We start from the raw sequence: 11,538 nt of genomic DNA on the forward strand, positions 1-11,538 counted from the left end.
TCTGGAAAACATCCTTACTACCATCGATGATGGAACTGGCCAGAGAGTAGTCATCAAGTACTGGATACCCAAACATTATCCTAATCAATTCGGAGGCAACACTTTTGACGAGTTGTATTGGTTCGGACACACTGAAACAATTATCTAAGTCTCTACAGAAACTATGGAAACACCAGTACTCTACAATTATGTTTAAGTTTTGTGTATTAATTTTTATCCCGCTACCCGCCCTCTCCATCATCTGTGAACTAAATTAGCAACTGGTAATAATAAGAATAATTGATAATTGAAACGCATGTAATTGAATCAGTGGGATGTGATAATTAACATAAGCCAAATACCCCGACTATTAGGCGACAAGGATCGCAATGAAATGTAAGAAGTGATTCTGCAACCACTCCTCCCAAACCCGCATTGCGGACCGGGTCTGAGACTCACCTTTAGTTCAACAAATGATAGATACCAACAAAAATTAACAATCTGCTTCGTAACGGCAAGATCCAGTCTCACAGTTCGTGCTTCAACACTAAGAAGTGATAGAATTGAATTTGGTGCATACCGCAACCACTAGGTATGAATCCATTTTTTTGATCCACCTATCTATATTTCAATTAGCCAATTACTTTCCTGAATCTTGACGTCAATTAAACGAAGGAACTTCGAAAGCAAATCGATCTTCTTATTGAGAACTTTCACATCCATGGTTGCCATAATCTTGATTTCTTGCTTGGACATCCTGAAAGAACTGATATTACAAGCATCTAATATATCTCTGTAGGTCTGAATTTTTGTACTCAAAATGTCTCTTTCAGAAAGGGCCTCCAGGAGAAGTCTTGTTCTGCGGACTATGCTTGCTGGAATCTCATCGGAGTTGTAAGCACCAATGATTTCCAAGTTGTTGATATTGTCGTAATGGGAAGGATAAGAAATCTTTTCTCGAGAATTGGCCAAATTGATTGCGATGCCCAACTCAAAAAGCTTTTGAGAGAGCTCCTCGTATTCAACCAAGAGTTCCTGTGGCTTCTCGGGTGGTTCATCACCCTCCTGAACAGTACAGCCAGCTCTAATCCGACTCTTCAACTGACTTAACTTCTTTGCATAATCAGTCTTGAGTCTTAATGCTTCAGCCAACTTCATCACAATGGATTTGAGATAGTGTTTAAAGTTTGGATCTACTTGATCTTTTATAGACAGATTTTTCCTTGACACGTCACCCTGCGCGTGACCAACCGATTTATCAGGAGGAGCTGGCCAATCGTTGAGAAGTTTCAAGATATACTGTATTGACTCATACTTGTATTGGCTCTATATTCTAGTGACTCATGCTTGTAATGACCCTTCACTGTAACTCACCCTCGTTAAATGGAGGGCAAGACAATAAACTTTCGTTTATTGGATACAATCAAAATCTTTCGCTAACTTGAAACTTTAATGCAAGTGGCCACTCGCTGACCACCTCGAAAAAACCGAGTCAAGTTGTTATCGAAAAACTACTCATGAGGGATTAATCCTGTAATTTTTATTGATATGTTGAAACAATGCACAATTCGTAAACAGTAAATCATGCAACCTGCCTTGGAAAGCTTGTTGTTGAATAGTGAATAATGCCTCCCAGAATAGGTTTGGAGTATAAAGCAAGACCAATTTCGTGAACCGCAGGGTACAAACTCGTTACCAACAAATAATCTATCTCCCTACTAATAGTGTTTTCGCAGCCATTTATTGTTATGTAGTGCAACTCTAAAAAAATCAATATTAGAACTCGTCCAATAGCAGCAAGATTAGTTTTCAGTATTTCGAAGTGTGTGATCTATGAATCAGTCTTTTAAAGTACTAGGAAATTTTATCTACATATATTTAAAATTGAATATTAAATTCTTAGGCCAAGTAAATCATAACTAGCACGGTATAAGATATAGATCAAGCAATTGGGGATTTACAAGTGAAGGAGGTCGTAGCACCACTGGAGTAGGACTCTTTGAGAGTTTCGGCACTGGAGTAAATACCTAGACCTGCTGTGGCTAATGAAGCTAAAAAGAAGAGAATATGGAGGGTATTCAAGAAGAACTTCGGCTTGTATGCATTGAAAATTCTCTTCATGTTGAACCAAGAAGTACTGGTTCCTTGATTTATTTCAAGATCACAAATTCTCAAGTCAAATATCAATTTGATTAATGGTGGAAATGTGTATGTGAATTGCAAGATACACACAGCACCAACAAGAGACGTCAAAGCCGAGAATTGGGGAATGGCTGAAGCTATCACAAATGCAAGAGCCCAGTATACAACAACGCTGACGGTCCAAATAACCCTTTGGACAGATAGAGCAATAACCTGTTTCCCAATATTGAATGAAAATAAATTGCCGGTATGTGATTCAAGACTCCTGACATGGAAAGTTTTCTCAATACATGTGTTGAAAATAACTTTAATAGCGATATTTCCATAAAGTGCTGCCGCAATAACTGCAGAAACAAAATTAAAAACGTTGGTAACCGTCTGCATAGCATATCCACTAATTCCTTGATTTGCTGGATTAACAACAAACTGACCCAATTGAGAGTAAACGAATAATCCATAAATGAGATAAACAATGAAAATAAATGATTGTGCCAAGATCATACCTTTCCAGAAGTCATATGGTCTCCTCATTTCGGCCATAAACTCGATGAAAACAATTGCGCCTCCATACGAGTAAACAATGTTCATACATGCAACCAATTGATTGGAAAACTGGCCCGTTCCTGAACCGCTCACAACAGCTTTAGTGATCACTGGACCAATTGGTACTCCTGGGTTAGCGGCATAATTTGGTGCCATATGAGCAACACTTACCATAGTTGCAATGATAACAAAAACGTTCAACCAGATAGCAAAATTAGCTAAAAACCCGAACTTCTGCAAAGTACGGATTTGACCGACAATCATTCCAGCAAGTGCCCAGACTAAAATTAAAATTGTATAACAACCTTTGCCTTTAGTGACTTGAGAGAGACCTTGCCCATTACCAAGCACAATAACTGCAACATTGCATAGCAATTGAAGACTTTGAAGAAGATCAGCTGCGTATCGGATCTTTTCACCACAAACTCTTCCAACTAGATCACCATAACTCTTCAAAGGGTACTTGTCAGAGTCCAAGGATAAATACATTCTCCAAATAAGAAAACCTGTGTAGACAGCAGCAATTCCAAACAATAGGAAAAGTAAGGTTCCAGGTACATATCCAAGCTCTTTAATAGCGAACGGTGCACTAGTTGGGCCAAGAATATCTGTTGTAATCAAGAAGAAAACAGATCCCCACGAGGCACTTCTGGCGACTCTGTTGGCATTCTCGAGAGATTTCGCATCCTCAGAAGAAAGGAACCCCCTAACATTGACTGAATTTGTCTCATTCTTCTCGCCGTTACTTGCTGAACTAGCGTCTCTCGAGTCCAAGCTTTCTTTCTCGGAATTCTTTGACTTGAAGTAAGAGAAAACAGAGGTTCGGGAATTCTTTACAATGTTCTTTTCTGAGATAGTCTCCTGGTCTCTTTGAGCTTTTGCCTCTTGTAAAATTTCTACCAATGGTACGGATGCATGAGATTTGGGTTTTGCTGATATGTTTTCTAATGCTTGGGTGTTGTGATCCGCTACAGACGAAGCAATACTTCTGATAGTCTGAAGCTTGGACATCTTACTTTCTTTGAATTTTTCGGTAATACAATGAATAGGTCCAAAACTATATATTACATAGTTATCGGCATTTAAGTTGGGACACAGCAAGAACAAATTAACTGCGGCAAGTCATGTTGAGAGATTTAATGCCATCTATTGGAGGGCACCAAAATCAGTCAATTTTGCGTCGCTATGACCCTGTGGCTCAGCTCGCTCACAAATTTCATCAATCATTCTCCTACTCATGCAACCTAAATGGGAAGTACAAGTGTCTGTCGGGTTAGGCTATCTATTGCTCGTAACCGAATTTTATTGCGTGCCCTTCGAAATGAGCTAGCGCTTTAGAAAGTCCACTCTTGGATACACCCAATCCCTGAGTTTATTCTTTACAAGTAACTTGATGGCTAGCCTTCGTCCACCCCATACCTTTGGTAAATCAGTGTCCACCTCGAACAGGTAAATCTAAGCGGAAATTCGGGCTTAGATTAATGTAAGTTCCGAAAAAAACCGTCAAAAAATTTTCTTGGCTAAGCCTGTCAAACAATTTATGACATCAGAATTAATGGACACCGTAGTATCAACAAACTGCCTTCATTTGTGGAGGGGACACTTCAATCAATATTACAAAAGTAATGAGCTCTAACACTGCGAATTCATCACATGAGATAGGCTCAGGGGCATCCATAGTAGTCAAGTCAGTGTTAGGCAACTGGGCTTTGGCAACATAAACCTATCGCTAAGCGGGTCTGGATTTCCGGGTGTTGCATAATGCAAGTATGACAAGGGGTCCATATTTCTTTTTTCTCCTTCACTCGGAAAAATAGCATATGCCGGCAGTGCCGACAATTCAGATTCGGTTGTTCATTTTCGAATTATTCAACACGACTGATTAATACTATGGCCAATACCTATTCTTGGCCAGTTCTACAGAAGAGCTCTACAGAAGAGCTTTAAGGACCTCTTATCCTTCAATCCCGGAGAGTTTTACTTCAGTAAATACTACAGAACGGGCAATGGCCGATTGCTGCAAGTGGAATTTCGGAAATGATAATGCAGAAATTTGATCTATATCGATCGCCAAGACCTTCAACGGTTCGTATTTTTTGAAGTACTGCCTCAGTAATCAGACTATTGATCGTTAATTACATCACGCCAAATTGGAACTTTTCTTTTGTAATGAATTAGGAGGCAATAGGATCGTAAGCTAATCTTCGGTTGCATTCCTATTGTGGGAACGCTGATCAACAATCATAATAAAGGAGCTCTAGCCGAATGTCTCGAACCTTCTTTAAATACTACCATTCGATAGGTTATTCTTGCCCCCTTTAAAGACGGCGATATCTTAAATAGAATGGACTATAGTTATTCTTATAACTATAACACGTTGAAAGGCTCTTTGAAAATAGCCTTATTAGTAATGTCTTCTGTCCTATAATTTAAAACGTTTGCCGACTAGCTTCTTGGTGAGGTTTGTAATTCTATGATTGATTTGCTTAGAGATCCCTGGTATCATAGTTATTGCTTTTTCAGGAAATATTAGCCAATCAGGTTGAGCCCTCCATTAGCAAAATACTTGGGTTTATGATTCAGGAACACGATTTTTCACAATTCTATCTGTCTTCCTGAGATGAGTGTTCGCTACAAATTCTAGAGAGTGGACGAAAAACAAGGCTTGGTTTATTCTGACCTCCAGTTCTAGAATATACATTTCTCGCTATTTAGTAAACCACTCAGCTAGTTAAACATAAGATTGAAAAACGTCTCGAAAGATAACAATCAAAATCCATCGATTATGCTGAAATGAATTGATATTTTTCTTTTCACTTGCAAAAGAGTTAGTGATGATGTACTGTAACTGCAAGCTACTCTTTAAAGAAATTATGCTCCAGATTATTTCCTCTTACTAACTTTCACCTCATTCGAGGATATATTGGCAATGTTGCAACATAGGATTAGAAAGTCTAAATAAGTTTTAATTTTCCAGAGTACTGGAATTTCTTAGAATAGGTTATCATGAATACTATAGCTGAGATAAAATTAGTTTGCACCTCCGATTCCACTGATGAAAGCCAATGACCAAGTTCTGGACATACCATTATCTATCAAGCGATCATCCCAATCGTTCCGGGAGAACCAATCCCACGCTTTCTTTGGGTCGTACAATGCTAAATTGAGCATCAAGATTCCTTTCCAGCCATCAGGAATTTGATCGATAATACCTGCTAATTTTTGTTGCCATTCCTCCTTAACAAACTGTTCTGTTCTAATGTAAGAAGAAATTGGGGTTATTGGTAACATATGAATTCCATGAATCCATTCATCAGCTATAGTCCCCCTTCCAAAATATGTGGAAAAATCAATTTTGTTTTCAAAAGTAATACCAGCAACTTTGTTTTTTATGAAATTGGCAGGCTGGATTTCATTATCATCTGTATAAAGCATGTACAACCCCATGGATCTCTTCATAACTGCTAGCATCAAGTTGGCCCTGGCTTCCATACTTGGGTCCCTCAAAATCTGTGCGTATAACTTCATTCCGTAAGCGAAATGATAATCTTCCGATGAAGATTCTTCATCTTTACCATCACCGGAAGCAAAAATACCATGAGCAAATGAGTGACCGTGATACCAATCGAAACTTCGGGACTGGGGAAAATACTTATCAGCCTTGGGATTAGCCACATCGCGTAGTAAAGTATTGGCATAGTTCAAAACTAAGTTATCATTCTTCCTCAACCAACCATCATCAATTTTAGAAACCAAAGCAATAGCATGGATATGATATCCATAATGAAATTGGTGATCGTTGTAGTTGGCGTTTCCAAAGTCCGCACCGGGTTCAGCTGATGAGATTAGACCTTTCCATGCACCATCATATACTAAGGGGTATTTCTGTTGATTTCTAGCAAATATCTCTATTGCTTCCTGAAGTCTAGGGAGTATTTGATTGGTCAATTCATCGTCATTCAAGATGAACTTGCAGACATATGCTATATAAGCAAACTTGTCTAATATCTTACCTGAAGTGTACATCGAGTCGATATTTGCCATTCCTACCACATCCTGCTTGATATCTTCTATAGCTGCCGACTTGATGAGTTCCAATGCATGATCCGGGTAGGAAGCATGTGTTGAAAATGAGGCCCAGGGCTCCCAGTTAATGTCAAGTGGCAATTTTTCTTCCATTAACAATTCAGAAGTCACGTACCCTTTCATGACACCCTTTACAGTTGAATCCAAGGTTATGTCGATCTCTTTAGACTTGATGGAATCATCAAGAACTTGATAGTGATGTGGAAGAGCCCAAATGATACTTGAGCCAGCTTGTGAATTTCCAGCTGTGTTATACTTGAATTGATAAGTTCCTTTGTCCCCATCTGATGATCCATGTAATTCAGCATCAGTTGGATAAGATCCAGCACTTTGGTCGTAAAATTTGGAGCTGCCCTTGGCCCACTGCAAGGTAAATGTGCCAACCCTATCACCCAAAATATGATTAGGATCCTTTAGTTCGAGGTTGATATCACCGGTAATGTACAAACTCCATACGACCTGATTGAACAATTTAACTTGATATTTGGCCACTGGACCAATATTACCCACTTTAGAAAACTCTTGCACTCCAACTTGAGATGAAATAATTGGCCGTAAGTTTTGATAAAGGGCTGTGACATAACCCATTCCGTGAACAAGAGGGAGGGTGATATTTCTATCGGCATCTTGAACTAATCTCGAAGTCACTGAAAGTTTGGCATGGTCTTCTAAAACCAACCTAGTATTCTCGGGACTGAATCCTTCGGCAGATATCACAAACGACTGGATCCTGGGTGGGTTGAAGTAGAATTGCGCAGGATTTGATTGTGGTTCTGGCCCGAATACTTGTTGCGACCTATCCGTATGGTTGAATGCAAACCCAAAATCTTGCCCCGGTTCCTTGGTAAGCCAAAGGGAATAAGGCTGGGTCCAGACTGGAAATGTTTGATCCTCCAATGTTAAATTATTGTAGAAGTTGTTTGTCTGAATTGGTTGGTCCGATGGACCATAGCCAGCACCTTTGGGTAATTGATTGTGTTGCACGCGTGAAAAGATAGCTGGTGGTTCAGAATCTTCAATTGGATGATCAAAAATGTCACCATCAATTCGGGTTTGTTGATGGGCTTCAGGTTGGGGTTGAACATCTACTTGCTTCTGGACATAATTTCTGGGGGGAATTGGAGGGGGGGCATCTTGCGGTTTGTCTCTTTGTTTGAATGATTCGTCGATCTTCTTGATGGCCCTTTTCAAATCACTAAAACCCATCTTGGTGTGGACTCTCAACTAGCTGGTGCTTATGTTTGGGTGACGTAATGGTCACGTGTGTTGTATCACGTGGTACACCACTAATCTACTGATACGAATTGGTAAGTACATTAACAACCTCAAACACACGCTTAGTAGCTCATGAGCGTGAAAGTTAGTAAGTTGTGGTCACCGCCATAGAGCTTCTCTAAGAATATCACTTCTGCAAAACAAATTAATTTTGGCAAAAAATTTAGAAAATTGAGATTCGATCGTCTTGCGTTCGATACTCGAGTACATTCTCTACTGCAAACACTTACCTTCCAACCCCCACCAGCTCAGAAACCCACCCCCCGTAACCACAGTGGTTACTTTCTGGCTTTATCGTGACTTCTATGCCCCACACCAAGGCCTGGCGCTCCCAAATGCGCTAACGGCGATCAGCGCCAATGGTAGCGGAAAGCGACTGGCGGGTTGCCTAATGCGGCCAGATTCCGCCATTGCAAATCTGGAGTATATAGTCCTCATCCCAGCCAGTAATTACGGCCCAGCATCAACAATGAAGACCCAGTTAGCCGCAGCCCTTCTTGCTTCAGGCGTCTCTGCCACCTTTGTGCACTTGGACGCCAACCAAGTAGCATTCCAATCCGAACAATCTGCTTCTCTCGAGGAAAAATGGGACGGCTTGTGGCCCTTCCAAGGCATCAACACCTTTGCCCACTTGGACCACCACAAGTGCTTGCTTGACCCAGAAACCCCCTACGACGTTGCTCTCATTGGTGTTCCTTTCGACACCGCTGTTTCGTACAGACCAGGAGCCAGATTTGGTCCCAGAGCCATCAGAGCCGCTTCCCAAAGACAAACCTCGTTGAGAGGCTACAACCAGAGAGCCAACTTCAACCCCTACCAGTCATGGGCCAAGGTGATCGACTGTGGAGACATTCCTGTGACTCCTGTGGACAATTCCGTGGCATTTCTCCAGATGACTGAGGCGTTCAAGGAATTGATCTCGGAAAGAAAGTCTGTGGACTCCACCTCCGTTCCTCCCAGATACGTCGCTTTGGGAGGAGACCACTCCATCTTGTTGCCTCACATGAGAGCCCTCCACAAGATCTACGGACGCTTGAACGTGATCCATTTCGATGCCCATTTGGACACCTGGGCCCCAGACAAGTACCCATCGTTCTGGCACTCGGACCAGAGTGAAATCAACCACGGATCCATGCTCTGGAAGGCTCACGAAGAGGGCTTGACCACCAGACACAACGTGCACGCTGGGTTGAGAACCAAGCTCTCAGGCTTGGAAGACTACGAGGACGATGACACCCAGCACTTCCTCCGTATCCACGCAGACGACATCTGGTTGAAGGGTCCAGAATACGTGGTCAAGCAGATCTTGGACACTGTGCCTGCTGACACCCCCACTTACATCTCTGTGGATGTCGACGTGTTGGACCCAGCGTTCACCAGTGGTACTGGTACCCAAGAACCTGGTGGATGGTTGCCCAGAGAGCTCATCCATATCTTGAGAAGCATCGAAGGCTTGACTGTGGTTGGGGGAGACGTGGTGGAGGTATCGCCTGCGTACGACAATGCCGAAATCACCTCCACTAACGGGGCCCAGATTGCCTATGAATTGATCACCAGCATGGTCAAGAAGGGTAAGATCGACCCATCGTTGGTTGCCAGGGAGTTGATATAGGTAGTAAATTTAATCTAAGCAAATAAGGTCATGGTAATAGTCACAATACCAAGAATTGTAGAAGTGGGTCACCTAACATTCAGTAAAGATAAAAATCCTTTGGTATGAACATAGTGTGGCTATCAGCCAATAGCCAGAGTGCTACCAAACATCAGATGTAGGGCTAGAAATACAATTCATTGGTTAAGACAAACTCACCCTGTTTGATCAAGAAAGGTAGGAAAACTGTCCTAATTTTATATTTCATAGCCTAGAAGCTGAGATCCAAAACCACAAATTCAAAGTAGGGTATTCGTTCTACTATTCGTAAAAAAATAGAGACATGCCCAAAGAGGATAACTTCCGTATCATATGTATCTTGTCATGTGCAAGACTGGTGGAATGTAATACGGTGGGTATAATATTAAATGACATGTGTAGATAACTTTCCTAGCCTTGAGAATGAAGCCTAAACTAAAGCTGGCAGAAGCATATCGAACATCCATAGCTAATTTAACTACAGTTTATAAGTATTGAGCACCATTTTGGTAAAGCATCCTTCATCTCCAATTTCATATTCCTTAATTAGTACCTTTATTGTATTCTTACCTATTTAACTACAGAATTAGTGGTTGTATAGTTCCTTGGAGAGATACCTACCAGAGGGATCTAGACTGAATCCGACGTTTTTTTGTCGTTCCTTGACTCAACAAAAATGCCAACAACGCAACTGGTTGAGCCCAAATGTGCCATAAAGGATGTTTTACCATACTGATCATTTGGTTGCAATTTTAACCACAGAAGGCTCTTCTGCCAACTTCGTCGTAAGAACCACCATGGCTTAGCCTGCACTAATCCGCCAAATAATGGGAATTTATCTTTAGTACCCGATAGTTCACAATAGAGTAGTTACTATAAAGGCAACAGCACCTGATAAAGTAGATAGGCTGGTTAATGTGGTTTATAAAATACAGTAATGAACTAGATATAGTTGCTATTGTAGTTGATATAAAAGCCACCCAATAAACTAAATATTGAACGTGGTAGCTTAAAAGAATGATAATAAACTAGATTCAGTAGTTAGTAAAGTTACTATAAAGAAACAGCACCTATGAAGGATGCTAAATGTGATAGCTTTAGAAGTAGTTCCGGTTGTCAAATGAAGTCACTAAGATTCACGAATTACACCAGATATAGCTGCTAAACGTAGATAATATCAATTAATAGCAAGCGAGATGGTTCTTAAATGAAATCAAATACATTTAATTTTTGCTTGACCCCCCAGTTGTTCTAACATCCATACTTCAATTCTCTGGACTTACAGCCATCCACAACACACGAACGTTCGTACCTCCTTCTTAGCAGCAAAATAACCGCTGGAGCCTACCCACAACTGGTGTGTTTGGCTGCAAGAAAGAATATAAAAAGCCGCTACTCGCAAGAAATATATAATGTATATTAATTAGAAAAAGCTTCCCACGAAGAGAAGTATCCCAAGCAAGTGCAGGGGTCCTTCAGCTCCTACAGCTAGAAGACAAGGGCCCTCCTCACACTACCGGGAAGGTATGCTTGTTCTTCTATTCACTGATAAACCTCGATTTTGAAGAAAGTAAAGTACACAACGGATGAAGGTGGCGACGACAACAGGGTCGGTTTTTGGCATGAAGGGATATGAAATGAAATTAGATGATAATGGCCAAGCCGGCAGCAATGGCACCGGCAACACCAAGGTTCAAGGAGTTGGCGTAACCAGCGTTGTCAGAAGAGTGGCCACTGGTGCCGTTGGTGCCGTTGGTACCGTTAGAACCGTTGGCCAATCTGTTGGGGAAGACGACAGCATCATTACGGACGCCAGATGGTTGCACGTAGACGGTGGTGGTCAAAGGTCCCTTGGTCTTGTCGAATCTACCGTACTTGTGGGT

The 11,538-nt window shown here is 41.2% G+C and overlaps 5 protein-coding genes across 5 annotated transcripts in view; 1 reads left to right on the forward strand and 4 right to left on the reverse strand.

The window, feature by feature from the left end:
* Window positions 1–420: 420 nt before the first annotated feature.
* CANTADRAFT_329243 (uncharacterized protein) lies at window positions 421–1,442 on the reverse strand. Its single transcript, XM_020208488.1, has one exon. The coding sequence runs from the start codon at window positions 1,135–1,137 to the stop codon at window positions 601–603; it is 537 nt and encodes a 178-aa protein (XP_020061850.1). The 5' UTR covers window positions 1,138–1,442; the 3' UTR covers window positions 421–600.
* A 269-nt stretch (window positions 1,443–1,711) lies between these two features.
* On the reverse strand, window positions 1,712–3,333 carry CANTADRAFT_86508 (uncharacterized protein). The gene is made up of 2 exons (XM_020211324.1): window positions 2,392–3,333; window positions 1,712–2,334 (listed from the first exon to the last, which is right to left on the reverse strand). The coding sequence occupies exons 1-2, from the start codon at window positions 3,151–3,153 to the stop codon at window positions 1,921–1,923; spliced, it is 1,176 nt and encodes a 391-aa protein (XP_020061851.1). The 5' UTR covers window positions 3,154–3,333; the 3' UTR covers window positions 1,712–1,920.
* Window positions 3,334–5,694: 2,361 nt separating this feature from the next.
* ACF2 (Acf2p) lies at window positions 5,695–7,956 on the reverse strand (the record flags this gene model as incomplete). The annotated part of the gene is made up of 1 exon (XM_020207032.1): window positions 5,695–7,956. The coding sequence occupies one exon, from the start codon at window positions 7,954–7,956 to the stop codon at window positions 5,695–5,697; it is 2,262 nt and encodes a 753-aa protein (XP_020061852.1).
* A 538-nt stretch (window positions 7,957–8,494) lies between these two features.
* On the forward strand, window positions 8,495–9,637 carry CANTADRAFT_8330 (uncharacterized protein; the record flags this gene model as incomplete). The annotated part of the gene is made up of 1 exon (XM_020211278.1): window positions 8,495–9,637. The coding sequence occupies one exon, from the start codon at window positions 8,495–8,497 to the stop codon at window positions 9,635–9,637; it is 1,143 nt and encodes a 380-aa protein (XP_020061853.1).
* Window positions 9,638–11,298: 1,661 nt separating this feature from the next.
* The window catches only part of PGA14 (Pga14p), a gene marked incomplete at both ends in the record, with an annotated part of 591 nt that continues 351 nt past the window's right edge, over window positions 11,299–11,538 (reverse strand). Inside the window, one exon of the mRNA XM_020211279.1 lies at window positions 11,299–11,521. Coding sequence (XP_020061854.1) covers window positions 11,299–11,521 — 223 coding nt within the window. The remainder of the gene's footprint in view (window positions 11,522–11,538) is intronic.

The sequence above is a fragment of the Suhomyces tanzawaensis genome (assembly GCF_001661415.1).
Source record: "Suhomyces tanzawaensis NRRL Y-17324 unplaced genomic scaffold CANTAscaffold_9, whole genome shotgun sequence".
In the NCBI taxonomy this organism is placed as follows: Eukaryota; Fungi; Ascomycota; class Pichiomycetes; order Serinales; family Debaryomycetaceae; genus Suhomyces; species Suhomyces tanzawaensis.